Source organism: Pyrus communis, chromosome 13 (genome assembly GCF_041283825.1).
Source record: "Pyrus communis isolate YQ-2024b chromosome 13, ASM4128382v1, whole genome shotgun sequence".
NCBI classification, from domain to species: domain Eukaryota; kingdom Viridiplantae; phylum Streptophyta; class Magnoliopsida; order Rosales; family Rosaceae; genus Pyrus; species Pyrus communis.
Window position 1 is genome coordinate 24491495 of NC_142577.1, and position 21927 is coordinate 24513421.

A 21927-nucleotide genomic window follows, 5' to 3' on the forward strand; every position below is an offset into this window, starting at 1 on the left:
CATTTTTCTACCTGCATCATTTGCAACGAACATTAACTCTTAGTTGGTAATGGGTAATACGTTCCTTAGTCCCTCATCTTGTCACGCTGCAAATACATCATTTGTACCGCTTGAGACTGCTTCAAAAGAACCTGACCTGGCTAAAAGCGTTTTCTAACAACCAAAACCGTTTCTAAGCTCTCTTGTATCGGTACAAGTAGTAACAGTAGGGTTCAAGAAACGAAAAGTTAGATTGAAGACTACCGGTATCACCATTCTTTTCGGACTAGATTAGACCGCATATTGCTCATTCTGGCATTTTCGACGTTATCGCTTTTAAAGAGCCTTGCGCCTTGTACGTATCAGAATCCAAATATCAATTTTTCCTACGCTGTGCTCACTAGCTAGAGTAAGCTTCTGCCATGATTAACAACACGAGAGATGTCCAGCCATGGAATACGCGTGCGCCTTTTCCCTTGCCGTTCCTCTGATCATATTGTTCCCAGAAGAACCCGGTTTTGTGATAATTTTTCACCACGTTTCTGCAACATACGGGAAACACGTTTAAATCCATTGAACATGGCAGATTATGCATTACATGGACAGAAAATGTCTTGACATACCTAATCAAATTGCCTCTCAAGTCATCGTAGATGGTTCTCGCTTTTTCTTTATACGGTCCATCCACTGAAACAATTCAAACAATACGACAGTTACAAAAGAAAGAATAATGCTTCAATCTTCATAGCAAGAGGCGGTAAGCTGTGTACCTCTAGAGTAATGATGGAGCGATGAAAGAATCATGTAGTTCATGTTCATCCATACTGGACCCCTCCAGTAAGGGGCATCATGCTCTGTGTTGCGTTTCATGTACACGGAGCTGTTGCACAATAGATGAAAGTATTTAGTGCTTCCGAATTAACATGGTCCTCAGAAGTAGGGGAAAATTAATTCTACCATGAAAACCAATTCAGTTAACGTAATCTGTATACTTGATCACCTTGTTTTGGCAAGAGAGCGGAGTCCATAATCTGTCCAAAAGATGCTCCGATTTGATATAAGGTCTAGCTGTTTTTCCAAAATCCTTGAATCCTATGTCAAACAAGAGAGAAGTGGTCTTATGGTAACTTGACAATAATAATACATAATCGGTAGAAAATCAGTTGACACAACTTACAGCTGGTATAATCCTTCCAATGAATGGGAAAAGACTAATAGGACCAATGTGAGGAACGAGTCTCAACTTGGGGCTTTCTAATACCTCCCGCACGAGCTCTCTGGTTGCATAATTGTGTCCTGTTATCACTTCTTTCCAAACTAAACGAACCTAGTAAGATCAAACCAATGCCCAATTTTAGCATGCAACTATTGTAACTGAAAAGCAAAAAGACTATCCACCTCTAGACATTTATGTAATGGGCAATTAGATACATCAGGCAACCATCTGTTCGACCATAAAATTTATCTAAACCAATTATGACATGACAGCCCATGGTATGAGAAACTTGTAGTCCCCAAATCAATCATCATTATTCACTTATAAGCAATCTTGACTCTTGTGAGTACTATTTACCTCATATCAAGATATTTAGAATCGTGAAAAAAAAAAAAAAACCCATGCACCATGTGAAAATATCACAAAAAAGAAGAAAAAGGGAGTAAGCAAGTAGCATACCTTTTCCGTATGATTTCCAAAATCAAAATATGTTCCATATGTATCGTCATAGTGCATCTGTCCAACAGAAGCGTATAAGATATAATTGTAAATACAATGAACCAAACAGTGAAAAAGTAATTAACCAAGAAGATGTAGTTATTAGACACAAACACAAAATGATGGCGTGGAAATATATATTGTAGTAAAATGCTTCAAGGAGAATATGCTGCAACAAACCATAGATATGATAATGACAATTGACGAACGAACCTGATTCAGAGTTTCAAAATCCGAGAGTAACTTAACTGTAGCACCGTATTCCTGCATTATTTAATTTATATGTTAACTAATTGATAAATCACAGTTGTGCTTCCATACGTATTTGTTTGCCTTACCTTTGCAGATTTATTTTCCTTCTCAAACAGTTCTGCAATGGAATGCAAGCAATCTGCTGCAAGTAGCATCCAGCATCTAAGATCTACGTGACGCTCATCCTCACTTGGATGGGAAGCACGTGGATAATCATCCAATCCAGAAGACAGCGTCTGGACATGCAATAATACAATCTCAGTTTACTAGCAGTGTTTTAAACATGAAGTTCTACTTAAATTTGTTCCAAAGCTGAGCAACTCAGGCATATGATGCCCCAAATCATACCACATTTCTTGCAAGTTAAAACAAAAGGTAACATATTTTGTTTAATACAAGTCTAAATGAGTAAGAAATTCTGTAAAGTGGAACCTTTGGGTTTAGTTCCCTATTTGTTGTGCTGTCTCTCCCATGCCAATAGTAGCTTCCCACTTCCTTCCCTGTGTTCATACAATCATAGTCAGTAACACAAACACATGGCTACAGTCCACCACGCACATACAAGCACAAGTATGCATGCATATACACATTTCACGGACTCAGTACAATAACAGACGATAAACATATCAAAGATGTGCCCTTGAGTAAACATATTGCTCAGTAAAACTAAAACAACAGACCATAAACACATGCATCACGACCCTTGTCCTCCTATAAAGAAAAACCCATGGCAGAGACTAAAGATTGACAAACCCTTCTATACCTGATTGGGTAGTGTTGAACCATTGAAACCATGCTTCTAGGCGAACAAAAGCCCGTTCTAGGAACGAAGATATCGCATTGCTTTCAGCAGCAGTAAACTTGTTTATCTTCAAGCCATGAACTAAGTCTGGAAAGGGCAAACTTTCAGACCACATCATAAATAATATATACAGCAAACCAACAAAATTTTCAAGTAGACAACATGCATTCTGAGGGATATGGGAAGAAACTAGGAAGTCAAAAAGTTCAGACATATGTTTCACGACATAATGTTTCTTGAACAACTAAAGTTAACACTTTTGGGGGCATGGATGACAAAATAGTCTTTCCTTAGCTTAAAATCACACAAAACAACTACATTTTCAATTTTCCATGGACAGAAAGGTTTAAGTGAAGAAAAAACAAATTCAATTACCACGCAACGCCAAAAGCAGAGCTGGTGGATTTCCATTTGTTGGAAGCTGAGTAACAAATTCACTTGGGACTTTACTGCAGGTACACCACAAAAAATATTAAATTCTACTTACACTGACAATCTAAGCTGAGGTATACACATATTTGAACAAGAATGTACCTTAGAGCTTCAGCACCTAAAATTTGCTCACGTGGAATCCATCCATCAATATTCATTAGATCTAACCAGTGTCCTATGATGTCCAAGGAAATATGCTTATCCCAACGCCTGCTCAACATTAAGGATGCATATATGAAAGAGTTTCCATTTTCCAGAAGTAGACCAATAGTACACTAACATAAGGTACTTAACTTTTTATATCTTTATAATTCTTCAAGAAATTACAAAGGCAGCAGCTGAACTGAGACAAATTGGAGTAACATGCATACTGAAAAACATGAGGCAACTCACCAGATCAAAAGTTGATGAAAACCTTCATCCCATAAAAATCCCCTTGGAAAAAACGGACGACTTGGAACAGCTGTGTAAAGCTCAGCAGGCCAATATGAAATAGAATTATCATGACTTCCCGACTGCAAGAGGAAATGGCCAACTGTATGATTTTGTCAATTGTCCACACTGATATCTTCACCAAGCATAATAAATAAATCCATGTCTTTATTTTTTCAGATGTCCACACTGTTATGACCATAAATTTTCATAAATTTGGTCACTTCCAATTAACTATTCCGTTAAAGCCCATTCAGAAAATAGTTATTGTGATCAAAACCCACTGATATCATATTCTAATAATGTTATGAACGTCATGGTTTTTTCTTCTAACACTAGCTCATATTTGGAAGTAAAAGAGGTGGATTTCACTAACACTTAGTTAAGCAGCAACCATTAGCATCTAATTTTGTGTGATCATACAATTAGTCATATGATGCTTTAAGAGATCTTATTTTCCCTAAATTACGGGGGAAAAGAAGGAAATGGAAAATGAAGTCTTTTTCTTTTAAGAAACAAAATTGTGAAAACAGAGGAAAAGTATAAACTTTTAAAAGGAGGACCAGTAGAGTAGCACATAGAGGTAACCAATAACTTACGAACATATCCCCGGAGACGGCAATTTTTGACTGGCCAAAGAAGTAGCCGATGCCACCCAACAAGTTTCCTATGGCAGCCTTACCAGCAACAATAGATTCAGGATCAAGCTGAAAGCATAGTAACAACGAGTTTAGAAGTCTTTTGTTGCACAATTATATCTAAGCACATTAGATGAAGCTTCAATTCTCATAATACACACATAACTATCTCAGTTTCGTGAATTTTTAATGCCAGTGTTTGTAACTGCATATGTAGAGCATCAGCAACTGTCCTACCGTAATGCAAGACATGCCATAAAGGCTTTTCCTTGTGTAGCCAAAATACAGTAAAGACTTCCAAACATCCCATAGAGATACAACATAAAACTGAAAATGGCAGACTAGCTCATCAGATTAAGCTACCAGGATGGACTGGCTCAATCCTTTTCACCATGTCATCCAAAATCAAAAGTATTATCACAGAGCAATACTCAGTGTAAATCCATGTAAATGTGTGACTACATAAATATTTCACTTTCAACAAGACATTCAAATAGCAGGCCTGATTCAATAGTTTGTAACAAAATGCATTATCCTGGGAAACTGATTTCCAAAGTACCTTGTCAACCAGATTAAAGCTCTTCTCAAATTTTGTGTCAAATTCTCTTTGCTTCTCCTTCAGTTGATTGGTCAGTGAGGTACCTTGATCATAGAGTAACTAATAAAAGTTAAGGGCAATATAATATTTAGTTGGAAATCACTCATGAAATCAGGAAATGCGCACACAGATATTAAAGAATAGCAGAAAGCAAGATTCTAATTTCTGGTTCTTGACAAAACCCAAAATTGTAGGAAATGATAGCGTTAAGACTTGGAAGAATGGGCAATGGGTTCAACATTTGAGTTCTTGATTGTGAAACATCAATTATTCGGTCCTCATGGTCCCTTAATGGAAGTCTGACACAGAGCTCGGTTAATTTCGTGTACTTAGTGGAACCCTCTTATGCTTCTATTATTGTTACCTATCATGATTAAATGGAAGACGAACCTGTAAGGCCACTGACACGTTCCTTTACTCTTGAACTTTCCAAACCAGTTCCAGATATGAATGTAACATCTGTCCTGAAAGGTGCCCTAGCAGAAATCTGGATAACAATGGGAAACCACAGGAGAAGGTGGATGAGAAAGAAAAATCAAGAGTGAAAACTAATGACTAATGATTAGTTAGACTAAAAAAGTACCACACTTTACCACCGTGTACCTGAAAAACTAGAATATTTGGAGAATCTTCAGATGTGTCAGGTAGCTGCAGTCGACCAAACTTCCTTACCTAAAAACATGGAAGTGAAATTGAGGCATTCAAGGCAAGAATTGTAGATATTAAAAAGCTGATTAATTTCTTTCTGGATAATAAAATGATGTCATGAAACTGTGATATACTTGTAGTCCAAGATTTTCCTGAACAAGATCTGATAAGTTGTGAATATGAGGCGTCTTAAAACCAGCAAAATGAACTTCCAAATCCTCCTGAAAAGAAAACACAGAGAAGTAATGGATCAGTATTGGAGCCTTCAATACATCAACTCAGAAATGAGTAAGAACGCAGATAATGCGGAACAAGTGACAAAGCAAGTCATAAGTTTGGGGTGCGCTGTGACCTTGTGGTGGGGATAAGTTAGGATGGGGTGGGCTGGGTGGGTTGGATGAATAAGTTATTAGAGGGTTTTCCATTTTTCCCCCTGATGTTCTAAAGCTTTTCCTACTTTTTTCCATTTATTCCTAATTTTGATGTTGGCTCTAGCACATGTGAACCCTATCTTTGCTCTGTCCCTGGCCAGAGTGGACATTGAATTGTTCGGATTATTAATTAGTTTTTAGCTAATAACACGAATACCACGAATATCACAAAGACCATGATACTCTACAGCAGCATTCAACAGATATTAAGTTAACAAGGTAGACCAAGAATGCTTAATGGTTCACGGAAATATATTTCCTCATCGTAATTCATATGACATTTTCTTTCAATATAAAAGACTTTTTTTTTTTTCCTTTGCCATAATCTCTTCATAACATTACCAGTGATTTTAAATGTAGCTGCCAACTTCCAACGTCCATCCGTGAACCAGATGCAAGGAGAGAGTTCTCATGAATGTCCAAGGTATCTCCACCCAAATTTAGAGTATTTCCATCTTCATCGGCCAAATAGAAAAAGAGATGTGAAGCTTCCTCATTCCCTCTAGATCTGAGCATGAAGCATGATGAAAAAGTCAATAAAAGATTCATGTATAAAGAATGCATGGGCAAATCCATCTACTATTAGAAACAAAAAATGCCACAACCCTCACCCCTCCTTGGAAGGGTTCCAACTCCCAACAGAAAATTAAGAGAAACTCTACGCATTTCTCTTCACTACATCAACATACTTGTAAGTAAAATCTTCACACCTTCCATTAAATCCTAAATTCACTTCACATTATGCCAATACCCTGTTCATTTCATAAAGAAAAAGCGTTACAGATTTAGGTCAGGCTTTTTACTTGTGGTTCTGCACATCAATTTGAACTGCCCAATCTCCGCCATAGCCACTGTCTTCACCCTTGGATTTCAAGAAACTTGTTGCCAAGTTCATGCCATGGTCGACAATGACTTGATGTCCAAAACTGCGCCCATCATGTTGTGCCCAACCATATTTACTCAGATCATCAGAATCTTGGCAAACATGCCGCATGAAATATTTCCCATCCTTTATACCAATCCACATTAACCCGGCTATTAAAGACCGAGGAGTCCTGCAAGGTGCAACAACTAGAATCACCACCACATCATTCGCAAAGTCTAAATGCACACACGGAAAAAACAATGCATCCGTCAATGTTAGTGAAATGAGGTAAAGTGCAAGACCGAGCACATGAAGAAACAAATATTGATCAACAATTTGATCAAGTGCCTAGTTATACTGACAAGAGTAACAGAACTTACTACCATAACGTAAATTTACGCTCAAAATCCCCGAAAATACACAACCGATACGATGTCAACTGAATGAACATGAATTCTAAACAAACAATTCAAGAAAAAGAATATTATGATCGGCAATGTAAAAGGCAAACCTAGCCCGGATTCCGAGATACACGTTCGGGCGATAAGTTCCCCAATACAAGCTCTCTTTGTGCTCACCCTGAAACTGCCACAACCCGAAAAATGCACAATCAACTCACAGAATACACGCATCACATAGTCAACGAAGAAAAATCGAATACCTGAGGGAGGTCCATGAGCTTTGGGGCCGGGAAGGGCGTGACGACCCTCGGCGTCGGAGCTTGTTCGACGTGGTATATGAGCTTGTTAATCAAATACAAGATGGCGAAGAAGGCGATCGCGCTGAGCACTAGCAGGACTTTGAGATTGACGTTGAAAATTCCGATTGAAGTTTGATTTCTGCCTCTGCCACCTCTCTGCGTCCGCAAATTGGGAGGTGGGCGGAGAGGAACTGCGTCTCCGTCATTGCCGTCTCTGGAGGAGCTGGCTCTGCTCCGAGAGCTTCTTCTTCCAGTTCCGGCCATTTTAGACTTCACTGTCTGTTCTCTGTTTCAAGTCTTGCTGAGACAGAGAGAGAAGTGTAAAGAATCTGGGGGTGTAAATGGAAATTAGTAGGCCCAACTGTTCGGCCCACTAATTTGGGGCGGAAGCCAATACTCAAACTTCGCCCCATTTTTCTGCATCTGCCTCTCCGGCCACGTGGTCAATATTGATGGTAGTTTCAGGGGGAAAGAGATCCTCTTCGGATCTTTTCCCCCAAGACCTAAAGATCAAGTGATTTGAGTTTTAAAATTTGATCCAACGGTTAAAAATAGAGAAATTAGTTTAAAATTTTAAAAGATATAATAATTCTTTGCCGTTGAATTAAACTTTAAAGGCCCGAACCACTTGATCCTTGGGCTTTGGAGGGAAAGATCATAGATGATCTCTTTCCGTTTCAGGGGAGTATGGTCGTTCTGGTGTACTCAGAATGTACCTAATCATCTGTCACGTGTCATTTCACCTAATCTTGGTTATTATTATTTTTTTTTTCAAAATTGAATTAGGACTAGGATTGAAATTAGCTTCATGTGTAAGTCAAAACCCAAATAAATTAGTAGCTGAGTTTTTTAGTAGTTTCCATATAGAATTAGGGGGAGTTTGAACCCGGAAAGGGGGTTGAAGAGGATATTCTACGCTGCGAGTAGGGAGAGAGTTTTGAATTCGAAACACAGTGAGTCGAAGAGAAAAAATTTATCCATTAAGACAATTCACCGTTTGCTATCTCAATCCAATATTTTAGGTTGAATAAAATCAGCTAGGTTTGGATCAGGTGGTGAACGAGGAGAAAAAATGACGGTAGGCAAAAATTGTTGAATTAAGAACTTATGAATCTACATTATACAACGCATTAATTGAGGGGGGAAATGGAGAAAAACGTACATTATTATTACAAGTTAATAGAAATTGGCAGAAACTAAACATTTTAAATTACAAAAATGTAGCGAATTCTTAATTATCAATTTTAAATAAATATTGTATAACAAAATTATGCTATGGGGATTTGCTTGACTTCCAAAAAATAAATGGGGTTCTTCATGAACGAATTGATTCTTCAAAATAAATACACCACAACTTACCAAAATTCACCATCTGACAAAACTAAATCTTCAAATCCGTCGGGAGAACGTCAAACTTCATGATTATATTTGGAGAAATGAGTTCCACCGCTGCATTGCTCTTTTTATTTTTGTCCCTTGATTCTTTTTTAATTTATATTCAATATAGAAGCTCGAACAACAAGGAGAAGTGCAGCGGGACAAAAAGAAAGCGCGGAAATTATCTCCCGACTATGTATACGTATCGATCCTCATGTTCCAACCCTTTCAAGATTTTCAGAGACGGTTTTCATCCTTGGCCTAACCTCAGGGTCCGGCTCAGTGCATGCAAGAGCTACATGGAAAGCTGCAAGCACCTCCTTTTTGGCATGCACTTCTTGCAGCAACACATGGTCTACCATATCCGACAAAGGGTTTTCATCCTCAAACCCTTTCCTCACAGAGCTCACCAGGTCTGGGACTTCGGCCGAAGTTGACGTGGTCGGAGAGAGCTCCGGGGACTTCCCTGTGAGCAATTCAAGCAACACAACACCAAACGAGTACACGTCCCATTTTTGGGTGGGTTTGCTGCCCGTGACACGGGCCTCCGGGGCACGGTAGCTATTTGATCGCTCTGTTTGGACTGGTTGCATGTAAGGGAGAGCCCCGCCCATGAAGCCACCCGAGGAGGGGTTGTTGCCTGTGATTGTGATCAGCCTGTTGAGTCCGAAATCGGAAATGTAGGCTTGATATTCGTTGTCGATGAGAATGTTGGAGGGTTTGATGTCACCGTGGACAAACTTTCTGGGGCTGCATTCGTGCAGGTAGGCGAGACCTCGGGCTGTTCCCTTGGCGATCTTTAGCCTCGTTGTCCATGAGAGGCTTGATGATGACTGACCGATTCTCCCTGCACATTTGTAATTCAAAACATTCAGTTTCAATAGCGTTCAGCTTACGTTATCGACTCGAATTATGACATGGTATTTGCAGTGGCTCCATGACACCAAGGAAAGTTAAAAAGAAAGGCAGAAAGTAGGATAATCATTTCCGGCAGAGGACAAAGGAAGTAAATCTACCCCTTACGTTTCCCCTGCACAAAAGATATAATCTACTCTATCCATACCAAGCAATCAAATTAAAAACGGAGGTTCACTTTTCTGCTTCAAAAGTTCCAATTTCATTAACATCGAACAGATATTTAATCGACAAACAAGAATGATTTCCACACATTCTTTTTCATTTTCTGCACATGCAGTCTTAATTCTGACCCTTGATTCTCCTTTGATGCTCAATTGAGTAGGTAAAAAGGAGTAGAGTGTCCATGAAGTTTCAAATGGTGCGGAAATCATTTCCCATCAAATTATCCTTACAACTAGCAAGGCCAAAAAGCTGTAATGGTCTGCACCAAATATGATATGATTATCCTGACCTACCACGTAGTGAATTGTGATTGAGCTCACGGAAATGCGCACATGCTCACTAGTCATTTTCCACGTCTCCACTAGTCCAATATAAGGCAAGGTAAAAATAGTGCCATCAACATATCAAATAAATTGAAATCCTCTTCGGATCTTTGTGTTCAGAGTTGATGGATAAAGAAATCCGCACCACTCAATTTCAATTTTGCAATCTCCACTAGCCCATCTCACACAAAACCAAGCCCCTTGAACATCCCGAATCTTCAAATCCAACGATCTTGAACACAGAAATCCTGAGAGGATCTCAACTCCCATCAAATAACATGCGTACACCTACTTGCCCATATATGAGAAAACAATGTGACATATAATCATGTCATTTTTCTTGCCAAGTTGGCAAATATTTCAACAGATCTGTAACTCCTTTATTTCAAAAGATTTGTAACTCCTTTCTTTCAATGGATATCCGTTTCATAACTGAACTATAATTGGTTTCTTCCCATCTTATGGGTTTATTTTTTATACTCTTTACTAAACAATACTTTTTAAATAAAATATACTGCGAGACTCAATTGCTATCTTGAAGAAATATTTACAAGGTTAGTTGCTAATTCTTTATTTGGCTAATTTTTTTTTCCTTTATTTTGCTAATTGAGTTGCCTACTTCCGTTAAGATGCGTTTTTCCTGCATATCATAGCAATTTATCTTTGCTACTTCCCTTAGAGATGCTCTAAAAATCTAAATTAATATTATTATCCGTAACGTTTAAATTAAGATCCTCACTTATAAGCGAAGATGTTGAAATCTAAATTCGAATGAAGACCTTTCATTTACCAATTACATGTAATTGGTGTTACTGTGAAGAGAATAGACAAAAAGACTACTAGTCAACGGAAGGGCGCCAAAAAAAAAAAAACTTACCGCGAAGTGCAGTGGCCAAGTTGCCATTAGAAATGAAGTCACTGATGAGAAGCTTCTCGTCGGGCGCCCAATAGTACGCCCTCAGCTTCACCACATTCGGATGCTTCACCCGCCCGATCGCCTGAATCTCCGCCGCGAACTCCTTATACCTCTGATCCCCGCCCTCCCCCAACCTCCTCACCGCCACCGGGATTCCATTCCCGAGCACCACTTTGTACACGATCCCCAGTCCGCTCTTCCCCAGCACGTACGCCGACGCCCTCAACAGCTCGTCCAGCTCGAATGTGAACCCTTTGTCGATCGCGACGAGACCCCCCTCCCCTTTTCCCCTCTCTGCCTTTTCCGGGTCGCCCGAATCCGAATCCTGGTTCCCGAACCCGCCATTGATGCAAGCACAAGAACAGAGATGACAGAGATTACAGAGGTGGCGCTTCTCGTTGCCGCCAAATTTGCTCTTTCCCGTACAACTGCATCCGTTCTCGTCGTCTTTCTTTTTCCAGTAAATGTAAACGACGACTAATCCGATAAACGCCACTCCGGCGGCGTCCGCCACCGAGATTAGGATAATCAGACCCGGACTCATACCCTTTACCGGACTATTTTCCGATCCTGATCCCGAATTCGGACTATCCGCGGAGGGATTTTTACAAGTTTTCTGAAGCGGAAACCCGCATAACAGAGGGTTGTCCAGAAACGCGGTGGGGCCTTGGTTCGAAAACGACCCCGTTTGAGGAATCTCGCCGCTGAAATTGTTGTTTCGGAGATCCAAGCTCACCGTCAAGGGTAAATCGCCGAGAGATTTCGGAATCTTTCCCGATAAGTGATTGTACGATAGGTTGAGCGCGCCCGACAGAGACTTCAACTCGCTGAAATCGTCCGGCACCGATCCGGTTAACTCGTTTGAGGAGAGATCCAATTGGTTTAGATTCTTCATGCCGGACCAAATTCCCGCCGGAATTTCTCCGTCGAATCTGTTTCTCGCGAGGATCAGCCGCTGCAATTGCTTGCAGTTCTTCAAGTAGTCTTTCTGGAGCGGACCGGAGAGGGAGTTGTTGGACAGGTCGAGGTTCTGGAGACGCGGGGGGTTGCAGATCGACGGTGGAAGCGGGCCGGAGAGGTTATTGCCGTAGAGGAAGATGCTGTGGAGTAAGGTAGCGTTGAAGAGTTGGGAAGGGATTGAGCCGTGGAAGTTGTTGTCGTGGAGGTTGAGGCGGCGGAGGTTTACTAGGTTGCCGAGCTCGGAGGGAATGTAGCCGCGGAGATTCTTCCCGGATATGGCGATTCCGACGACGCAGGGGTCAGCGAAGCCGGAGATGTTCATGCAGGAAATGCCGGTCCAGCGGCATGGGGTGGGGTCGGTGTCGAGCCAGTCGGAGAAGGCGGAGCCGTCGGCGGGCTGGTCAACGGCGGATTTTAGAGAGAGGAGGGAGAGGCCGTCGGAGTTGAGTGAGAGTGTGGTGTCGACGAGGAGGAGGAGTATGAGGAGGGCGGAGAAACTGGAAGGTTCCATAATTTGGCCGGAGAAATGGGAGGAGATGGAGATTGCGGGTTTTAATTGAAGTACATGTTTAGAGAGAGAGAGGGTGGTTGGAGCTGTGGGTGGGGTGGTGCTGCGGGTATTTATGAGAAAGAGACCAGCGGAAGGAGGAAATTTGATTGGCGGGGTCCACTTCCCGCCAAAAAGAGAGAGGAAGAAGCAAGGGGTAGAAGAGAAGCAAAGGAAGGAGAAGGGAGTGGTGGCCTTTTAACGGTGTGTTTGACTGAAGACTTAAGAGGATCTCCACTGGAGCAGGTAAATAAGTCGCCAAATTTGTTTGAGATAAATTTTATTTGAACTTATGTAATTTCTTTTCGCATCTATATAATTTTTAGATAAATTATCAATGTCTCTTTAAACATAAATTTATTACCTCAATTACCCTCACAAACTCAATTCAATATGTGAATTTATCTTTACACCTATTTAAAAGAAAAAAAATCCAAAATCAATGTTCCATAACTCGTTCAAGGCGTAAAGAGAGCAATCAAATGAATGATGTTTAAAAACTTTACGTTGAATGTTACGTCGATACATGTCTGGAGTTGTGTTTAATGAACTGATCAAACAAGCAATTTGAAGTCGGAAAATTATGTCAGCAGACAAGATTAGATGAAGTAATTAAATCATATGTCACTATCTTTTGTGCTGACAAGATTTCTCTTACAATGGAAATCGAGTTGGGTTTTAATCCTTGTGTGCTTTGTCTGAATAGGATTCTCATCGTTTTTATCCTTTGATAAACAAATGTATTCAAACATTTTCTTTCTGGATATCTCTCTGGAATTGGAGAATGTAGTAGCGTTTTTCAATTGCTTTAATCTCAAATTTTAACCTCGGTTTTAGGATTATGTGTATTTGGGGGGTGGAATTGTAATCTGCAAATCCATATTCCAATCTACATGAATTACAGAACTCAAAATCATCTTATACATGTACACACAATAGTAATAATAAGGGTAAATTACACAAAACTACCTCAACTATGGATCAAACGACACTTTCATACCTCATCTTTTAAAAATGACAATGTCATACCTCAACTTAAGAATTTGTGACAATGTGAGACCTCTGTCAGTTTTTCTGTTAAGTGCTAACGTGGTTAGAGACGGGACCCACTCACTAATCCAACTGGATTAAAAAATAATTAAATATATTTTCAATAATTAAATATTATAAAATTAAAAATGAAATTATTTTTTTATATAAAATTGTGGGATCCACTCTCTCGCCTTTCTCTCTTCTCTCTCCCTGGACACCTGCATCCCCAAAACCCATAAACCCTTCCCACCCGTCCCCCCCCAACGTTCCTTCACCACCCCACCGCCGCCCTCTCCTCCTCCATCTCCACCTCCTTCCCAAGGTTCAGCTAAACAAAAATTGAAAACAAAATTCGATAGATGAGAAAATAGAGAAACCAATCAAACCCATACCCCAATGATACAATTCAATTCAAAGAATCTAACTTTCCCAATTTTCCCACACTTTCTTGGCACCCAAACAGAAAACAAGAAACAAAACCCAGAATCATCGCCGCGAAACGCCCGATTCAGCTTCGCCAATTTGTAAATTTTCGGCAGGTCCAAATACCCCAAAATCATCGCCACACAGCTCTTCGGCAAACGCCGAGACCAGGTTTCGATGGCAAATATTTTGGTGCTTACAAACCTGTTTTCTGGCCTTGTTGCATAGATGCTCCCGGCCACCTCTTTACCGGGGATAGCTCTTTTCCCGCGTCGGGTGGGGAAGGGTGGACGGGTAGGGAAGGTTGGGGGGACGGGTGAGGAAGGTTGGGGTTTTCTATTTGAAAATGGGGAATTAGGGTTAGGGTTTGGGTTCGAAAGGGACGGGAAAAGGTAGGGGAAGGGAAGAGGTGGGGGATGGGGGTGGGTTAAGGAAGGTTTGGGGGACGGGGAAGAGTTTGGTGGATGTCGAAGAAAAGAAAAAGGTTGGTGCGGGTGGAGGAAAATGGAGGCCCGCACCCCTAGGCCATTTTTTTTTTAATTCTTAAATTTTTAAAATTTTTAAAATTTAATTATTTTTTAATCCAGTTGGATTAGTGAGTGGACTCCGTCTCTAGCCACATCAGCATTTAACAGAGAAATTAATAGAAAAACTGACGGAGGTCTGACATTGTCACAAATTCGTAAGATGAGGTATGACATTGTCAATTTTAAAAGATAAAGTATGAAAATGTCGTGACACCAATAGTTGAGGTAGTTTTTTGTCATTTACCCCAATAATAATGATATAAATACATGAATTATGTAGAATGCGTTCTTTTGCCTGTTTATTTCATATTCCTCAATTCTTATTTCATATTCCTCAATTCGAATGAGCCTCAATCCCACAATTGTCATTGGAAGCGGTAGTGGGTTTATTAATAAATTTTAGTTTTATAGTTGATTTCATCATGTATTTGATGGTAACTATACAATAGGATAAAAATGACAATTCACATTTTAAATTTAAGTTAGGTGTAAAGTGAAATTATATGAGTTCAAATACAATTTCTCTTTCTTTTAACGAGCCGTATAGGCAAAATTAAGCTCTAGTTGAATAGTCAATTGATTAGGCAAATTTTGTAGTGTCTACTTTCCGAAGTAGGTAACATTGCCTAGTTCTATGTGGAATGACATTTTTTTTTATGAGACAATCAAGTAGGCAAATTATCACGTCAGCTATTTTAATATAGTTTTGCTCATTAAGAGATGGTCTTATTATTGTCTTCAAGGCATATGATGGTGATGTCATAGTGTAGGTAGGTCAGGTCTATTTCGTTATAATTAACATTCCCTCATTTTCTGGACTCTTTCTTGAAAATTGACGTTGTTTCTTATGCTGTCGAGATGTCATCCATATTATTAATACAATATTGACTCGCGTCTCTTTTTAATGAATAGGACACATTTTTCATCGAGGATTTTTTATAGCTTATTTATTTTTAATCATTTGAGTTTTAAATTTTTAACATATTTTTTTAAGAAAAAATTAGTATCTGGTTCTTAATCTTTAATGTTTATTGATTAAGATTTTATTAGCTTTTTAGATTTTGATGAAAGTTCCTATCATTAATATATTAATGAATTACATGTAAGTTACATAATTTTTACAATAAAAATTAGTAATTGATTTAGAATTTTAATACTCACACCCTTATTAAACTCCTAATTAATTTTCAATTCAAACATTTCCAAAATATAAAAAATAAAATTAGAATAAGTTTGTACCCATTAATTTTTTATAAAAAATTGATATGTACCCATTCTTAAATATACCAATTTGTTATATGAAAAATGTACCATTTTTTAAATATAAAATGTACCCATGTTTTATATAAAATTCATTCAATCTTTTCTCTAATCCATTTTTAAACTTTTATGGGTGCATTTTGAGAATGTATTTATGTCAAGTTTAATAGAATAAATTTAATAATGTTATTAAGCCTAATATGTCACATCCCCGCCCGGGCCGGATCACTTCCCGGGCCCGCTCCACCACTGTAGCACGATATTGTCCGCTTTGGGCTTACCATTCCCTCACGGTTTTGTTTTTGGGAACTCACGAACAACTTCCCAGTGGATCACCCATCTTGGGATTGCTCTAGCCCCCTTCTCGCTTAACTTCGGAGTTCCTACGAAACCCGAAGTCAGTGAGCTCCCAAAAGGCCTCGTGCTAGGTAGGGATGGGAATATACATTTAAGGATCACTCCCCTGGGCGATGTGGGATGTCACAATCCACCTCCCTTAGGGGCCCGACGTCCTCGTCGGCACACACGCGACCAGGGTTAGGCTCTGATACCAATTGTCACATCCCGGCCCGGGGCGGATCACTTCCCGGGCCCGCTCCACCACCGTAGCACGATATTGTACGCTTTGGGCTTACCATTCCCTCACGGTTTTGTTTTTATGAACTCACGAGCAACTTCTCAGTGGGTCACCCATCTTGGGATTGCTCTTGCCCCCTTCTCGCTTAACTTCGAAGTTCCTACGGAACTTGAAGCCAGTGAGCTCCCAAAAGGCCTCGTGCTAGGTAGGGATGGGAATATACATTTAAGGATCACTCCCCTGGACGATGTGGGATGTCACATAATATCTTTTTTTCTTTTTTTGTGTTTTTGAAAAATGTACCCATGTTTTGGTACAATAATTTTTTGGTTAGTTTTTTATGAACGTACCCATGTATATATACACACACAAGAGTATAATTTATCATTGATATTTTTAATCCCATAAATTATGAGTTTTATTTTAAATCTCATTAATATAAATAACTACAAAATTTCTTTTTTAAATTAAAAATATAATAACCTAAATAGAAATACATTTTTACATTAGTGTCAAGAACTTTGATCAAAAACTAAAAACTACAAAGGTTTCAATAAAAAAACATTGGTAGTTAGAGACCGCATCCAAAGTGTCATTTTTTAATTGGGAGTTTTAACGAAAAGCCCGCGATACTGTTCACTTTAACGAAAACTCATATTTTACACTAAAAAGTCAATCCCGGTACTATTCACTTTACCCTTTATTTTGTCTTTATCATTAAAACTCAAAGTTTTTAAGCCTCTTTCATTTGGGGTATTATAATGCTTAATTAGCACATTTGCTTTTGGGATGAATGTCTGCAAAGAATCATTTGTTTATAAACAATCGGATCAATTTGTTTTTTTTTTTTTTATGAACAATGGAATCAAATTAGTTTTGATTATATTACTGTGCATGGATATTGCTGGAACTTTACTTAGCTACATTCATTTAGTCCCTTAAATTGTCAGTTTGTCCAACGTATAATGATGAGTCATTCCATAACCAAACTACGTGGCGGATATGTGGTATGAGAATTCGTTAAAGCAATGTACTCTCATGTAAAAAATGGGCAGCATAACTCCGCGACAAGATTACTAATGAATCAATCAAATCAACGAAGGCAATTTCTTTGGATATAGAAAATTTAGAGTGTTAAATAAGAATTTCGGAACACTTAATACTACGGTGTAGTGATATTTTTTTTACTTGTAAGTGAGAGGTTTTAGATTCGATTCTTGCTAATTGTGAATTTGAACCACATTAATGCTAACTTATTGTAACTTGTGAGGCTAAACTCACTTCTCCTCCTGTTGATACAAATAATATCGTTTGTTAAAAAAAATAAAAAATTTTGGAGCCAACAACTTTTTTTTTTTACTAGTCATGTAAATTTAATTATCCTTTAGTGGGATTTGCACAATGATTATATCTCATTGTTAATCATGAAAACATGCTTGGAAGCTAACAAAATAGAGAGAGAGAGAGTATTGTTTGGGATCTAGACATCATTTATTTCGGTGGATATTTAAAATAATAATGTATTTATTGTTATGGGAATAATAACGTATTTTTTATGTGAATGATTGTACCTGTTTTTTATTGCTCACTAATTTATTGGCAATTAAAATGGAAGGATCTGTGAAATTATGACTTAAAAGAAATTTTTCAGTATGCTGGAAATGTTATTCGATATATCGTCATTGAGTGTCATATTATAAGTGGTTGAAATTTTTTTTTCAAGTCTCAAAGCACTTGTATTATAATATATAGTGTACCAAATCATATTCTCAATACATGAAAAATCTCGCATGACTCAAAGCTTCTCCAACTGGAGATGCAAATGCCTTTTGAATGGACCTTTTATATTTTGTGTTGGCCAAAAAGCTTTTCAATAGATTGGATGCAAAATACTCACATTTTTTAGAAAGTGTCCTGCCAATTTAAGAGAGAAAAATAAACGAAATTTATAAATTAACATCTTTTTTGGCGGAGTACAACTCATACATCTCCCATAAATTTAAAATAAGATGTAAATCAGTAAATATGATTTTTGCACCTGCCCTCAACTCAATATAGTAATTAAATTTACATAAAAAAGGCATGCCTATTTTATTTGCTTTTTTTTTATTTATGAATATATATATATATATGTAACTTCGATCAAATTCTAGCGAGTAGTACTGATGACATCGTGCGCAATAAAAAATACGTCCACATACAGGCAACTAAAAGGGTATATAATAATTATATTTACATGCTTCGTGCTCAAGGGATCTCATTGATTGAAAGGGGTCTCACTAATTTGGCATGAACCAATCTAACTCTCAAGTTCTCAACCCTAATTAATCGCCGTTTGGTTGTTCTACATTTTCATCATGATGGTGGGACCCAGTTCCCCCAACTAAAATTGGTTCTTCTTGTTGATACATTTCTCATAATCGAGATCCTTTTCGAGTCTTTGTGTTTAGAACGCAAAGATCGGGAGACCCAACCCTTCTATTCTCCCAAAAAATAGAGAATAAATCAACAACGAACTCATCATTCATAAAATTCTAATATAAGATCTCTCATTACAAGTAAAAAATACAACTAAACTGTAGTTATGGCTTATCGGTCACGAGGAATTGTAATGGAAGAACATCAACGACAACAGATCAAATTCATCATTTAAAGGAAAAGGTAACAAAGACTAGAAGGTCGACTTAAAAATCCCAATACAACAAATCAGGCTTTTACATATAAACCTAGAAACGGTCACGAAATCCTACAGCTTGTATTTTTAGTTTCCATCAGACGTCAACCATTTCTTGTTCAACAGAGACTGCCGCTGCAGGGTAGTAGCTGTAGTGAAGCTCCCCGACATCGTCTCCGGATAACTTCTTCCATCCGTTTGGTCCCACGTGGTAGACTAATAACAAACACACAAGTTAAAAACATATAGAAGTCATGAATGTGCAGAGAGAGAGAGAGAGAGAGAGAGAGAGAGAGAGAGAGAGATTTTACCGCTAGCAACACCGCCGCTGGCTCCATCGCGGAATGTTGCATGATATATTGCTCTTCTAGCCAACTCGGCAGCTTCTTCTACAGACATATCATATCGGTACCTAACATAGGCAACCTGAGTTAGAAGAATAACGGGTGCAGTAAAACGTTTACAGAAAATAAGATAATGCCTACATATAAATAAAACTCAACCATATGAAGGAAATTGCAAGTAGCCAGAATGTAGAGAAAACTTCGATCTATTAGATAAAATAGAGGGCGAAAGAAGGGAATGCCTACACAATTTCTGATAAGGCAAAGCAGAATGCCATAATCAATGGCATTGAAATACAGTAACAGTTGATGGAAAAGAAAAATGGTTATAAAGGAAAACTGCAAGCATGTCTGTGCTTGTGCTACAACCACGACATCGGGGCAAGGGCTCAAATGATTCCCATATGCCAGTTATCCGGATTACCAATTGAACCTCAACCAAAAGTGAAGGAAAGTACACACCCATTATCCAGAACACCATAAGCATATGGAGAGCCAGACCCAACAGAAAACCGCATCCCCTTCAATCTTCCCCCTTCACTGTCAACATAGTAAAGTCCAGGACCCTGCACTCAAACAAGGATACACATTACATGAGTACAAATGACAGCAAAATGTAACGTGACAAGATTTGTATCTCATTTACCGTTTCGTCCCAGCCTGCAATCATGGTCCCAACTGAGAGACCCATACCACGATAAGAGTAAAGAATGTTTGCCAGCAGCTTTGATGCTCCAGTAACTGAAATCCTCCGCTTATTTGCCAACTCATGCAGCCGACACTGAGATATAACAAACAATTGTTTGTTAGTAACCAATAACCATATAGTAAGTCAAAATGAACAGCACAATTGTCATCCGACTGATCCCCTTAATAGGTGAACATTGATATGGCACCACTACTATAAAATTTGATCGAGATAAAGTTTCTTGAGCATATTGATCATCCAAGTACTCGTAAAAGCATCATGACAGTGTAGATCACTGAAAAACTATAAATCCAGCCCTTCAAAATGAATCATAGCTGACAAGTCTAAAGTTTTTAAGTTGCAAATTAATAAAACAGAATAGATGCACTACCTTGATCCCCAGATTTCTGTGCCAAAACTGGCAGTCAGCAGCTCCTCCAGCCATTGTACCAAGCATGTAAGGATTGATTTCAATAATCTTCTTCACAGATTGTGATGCTGAAAAGATAAGGAACAAAATTGTAAATGTAAAAAATAAAAATAAAACCACTAGCTCCGACATCCAAACCACAGCAAGAGTCAAATGCGGCCTCATGTGCAGAAGAGAACTAGATTTTCAGTTGTGCAAACACTGAACTTCGGTGATTTGGATCACACTAACATACATACACTGTAATAATTACAGGAGCTAGAAGAAAAATTTGGGCTGGCCCGGAGTCTCTAGTACACCTAAACTAACAGAATATACCAATCTGAGGCATAAAGCAATTAATCAAAACGATTCGGAAACGTGAAATAGCAACATCTTCACAGGCACTAAACAGTTTAAGCATCATTCCAAATTACCCCAACAAAAACTTCATGGCACAAAGCATACAACTACTTCATATATGCAAGCAATATGAAATACATTATAAAGCAACTTACAGATATAGCCGCCCATGCTGGCCCGAGAATCGGCCGCCACCATGACGCCATCCTTGAAGATGAACGCAAGCGTGGTTGTCCCCTTGGCCGGCTTCACCATCTGGATAGCTTCCTTCTGAAATCCATCAAACTGAAATAGCAGAGGAAACCGTATAATCAAATCCACATAGTCAGCCAAATTCTACCACGCAGAGACTAAGAAGCACGGAAAGAGAGCACAAAAAGCACATGGAAACTCACATCATTGGTAGTAGGAACCTCGAACGACGGAGGAGCCGAAACGCCGTCGAGAAACGCACTGCTCTCGCGGCACAACGGCGCGTGTGTTTCGAGACCGGTAGTGTCAAGCTTCATAGCTCTTAAAATCCTCTGAGAAACACAACATTAGAGATCGAAAACTGGTGCAATCTGTGTCAAATTTCACAGATTCGGTAAAAAAAATCGAAAGATTTAAGATAAATTAGGGGCTGTGAAAATACCTTGGAGAATTGATGATTTCGCAAACGAAGAGGAAGAGGAAGGGAAGGAGGGAGAACGGAGAGTGAGATGGAGCTAATGAAATGGTGGAAGGAATGCTTGCTTATTTACACTGCGTTTTGGTTTTCTTGTGCGGGGGGAAAATTAGAAGTGACCAGTTGGAATTGATGATGGGCTTTAATTTGGGCCAAGACGGTAAGCCCACATCTTGTTTATATGATTAGGTCTTTAAAAGGGAATGGGCTCTTTGTTTTGGTAAAAGAGAAAAAGAATGGCCCCCTTTTGTGAAGGTCTTTGGCGGCAT

At 38.9% G+C, this 21927-nt stretch overlaps 3 protein-coding genes across 5 annotated transcripts; all 3 read right to left on the bottom strand.

Annotated features, from left to right (window-relative positions):
- Positions 1–2: 2 nt before the first annotated feature.
- On the bottom strand, positions 3–7853 carry LOC137738105 (mannosyl-oligosaccharide glucosidase GCS1). Of its 2 annotated transcripts, none has more exons than XM_068477714.2 (22): positions 7453–7853; positions 7303–7376; positions 6730–6981; positions 6269–6434; positions 5630–5716; positions 5451–5519; positions 5238–5334; positions 4809–4891; positions 4211–4318; positions 3573–3694; positions 3282–3389; positions 3123–3196; positions 2709–2834; positions 2378–2445; positions 2032–2181; positions 1907–1957; positions 1655–1711; positions 1157–1306; positions 980–1071; positions 750–859; positions 603–666; positions 3–521 (listed from the first exon to the last, which is right to left on the bottom strand). In XM_068477714.2, the coding sequence occupies exons 1-22, from the start codon at positions 7753–7755 to the stop codon at positions 380–382; spliced, it is 2553 nt and encodes an 850-aa protein (XP_068333815.2). In that variant the 5' UTR covers positions 7756–7853; the 3' UTR covers positions 3–379. The 2 variants fall into 2 exon arrangements, with proteins under 2 accessions (XP_068333815.2, XP_068333816.2); XM_068477715.2 differs by having other exon boundaries at positions 7303–7370; positions 7453–7816.
- Positions 7854–8694: 841 nt separating this feature from the next.
- Positions 8695–12851, bottom strand: LOC137738084 (receptor protein kinase-like protein ZAR1). Its single transcript, XM_068477686.2, has 2 exons — positions 11149–12851; positions 8695–9715 (listed from the first exon to the last, which is right to left on the bottom strand). The coding sequence occupies exons 1-2, from the start codon at positions 12656–12658 to the stop codon at positions 9081–9083; spliced, it is 2145 nt and encodes a 714-aa protein (XP_068333787.2). The 5' UTR covers positions 12659–12851; the 3' UTR covers positions 8695–9080.
- Positions 12852–19014: 6163 nt separating this feature from the next.
- LOC137738142 (proteasome subunit beta type-5) lies at positions 19015–21746 on the bottom strand. 2 transcript variants are annotated; one of them, XM_068477770.2, is made up of 8 exons: positions 21626–21746; positions 21387–21515; positions 21147–21276; positions 20611–20717; positions 20178–20312; positions 19994–20097; positions 19499–19599; positions 19015–19403 (listed from the first exon to the last, which is right to left on the bottom strand). In XM_068477770.2, exons 2-8 carry the CDS (start codon positions 21498–21500, stop codon positions 19285–19287), a joined length of 810 nt encoding a protein of 269 aa, XP_068333871.2. In that variant the 5' UTR covers positions 21501–21515; positions 21626–21746; the 3' UTR covers positions 19015–19284. The 2 variants fall into 2 exon arrangements, with proteins under 2 accessions (XP_068333871.2, XP_068333872.2); XM_068477771.2 differs by having other exon boundaries at positions 21387–21554; positions 21626–21738.
- Between the last annotated feature and the right edge of the window lie 181 nt (positions 21747–21927).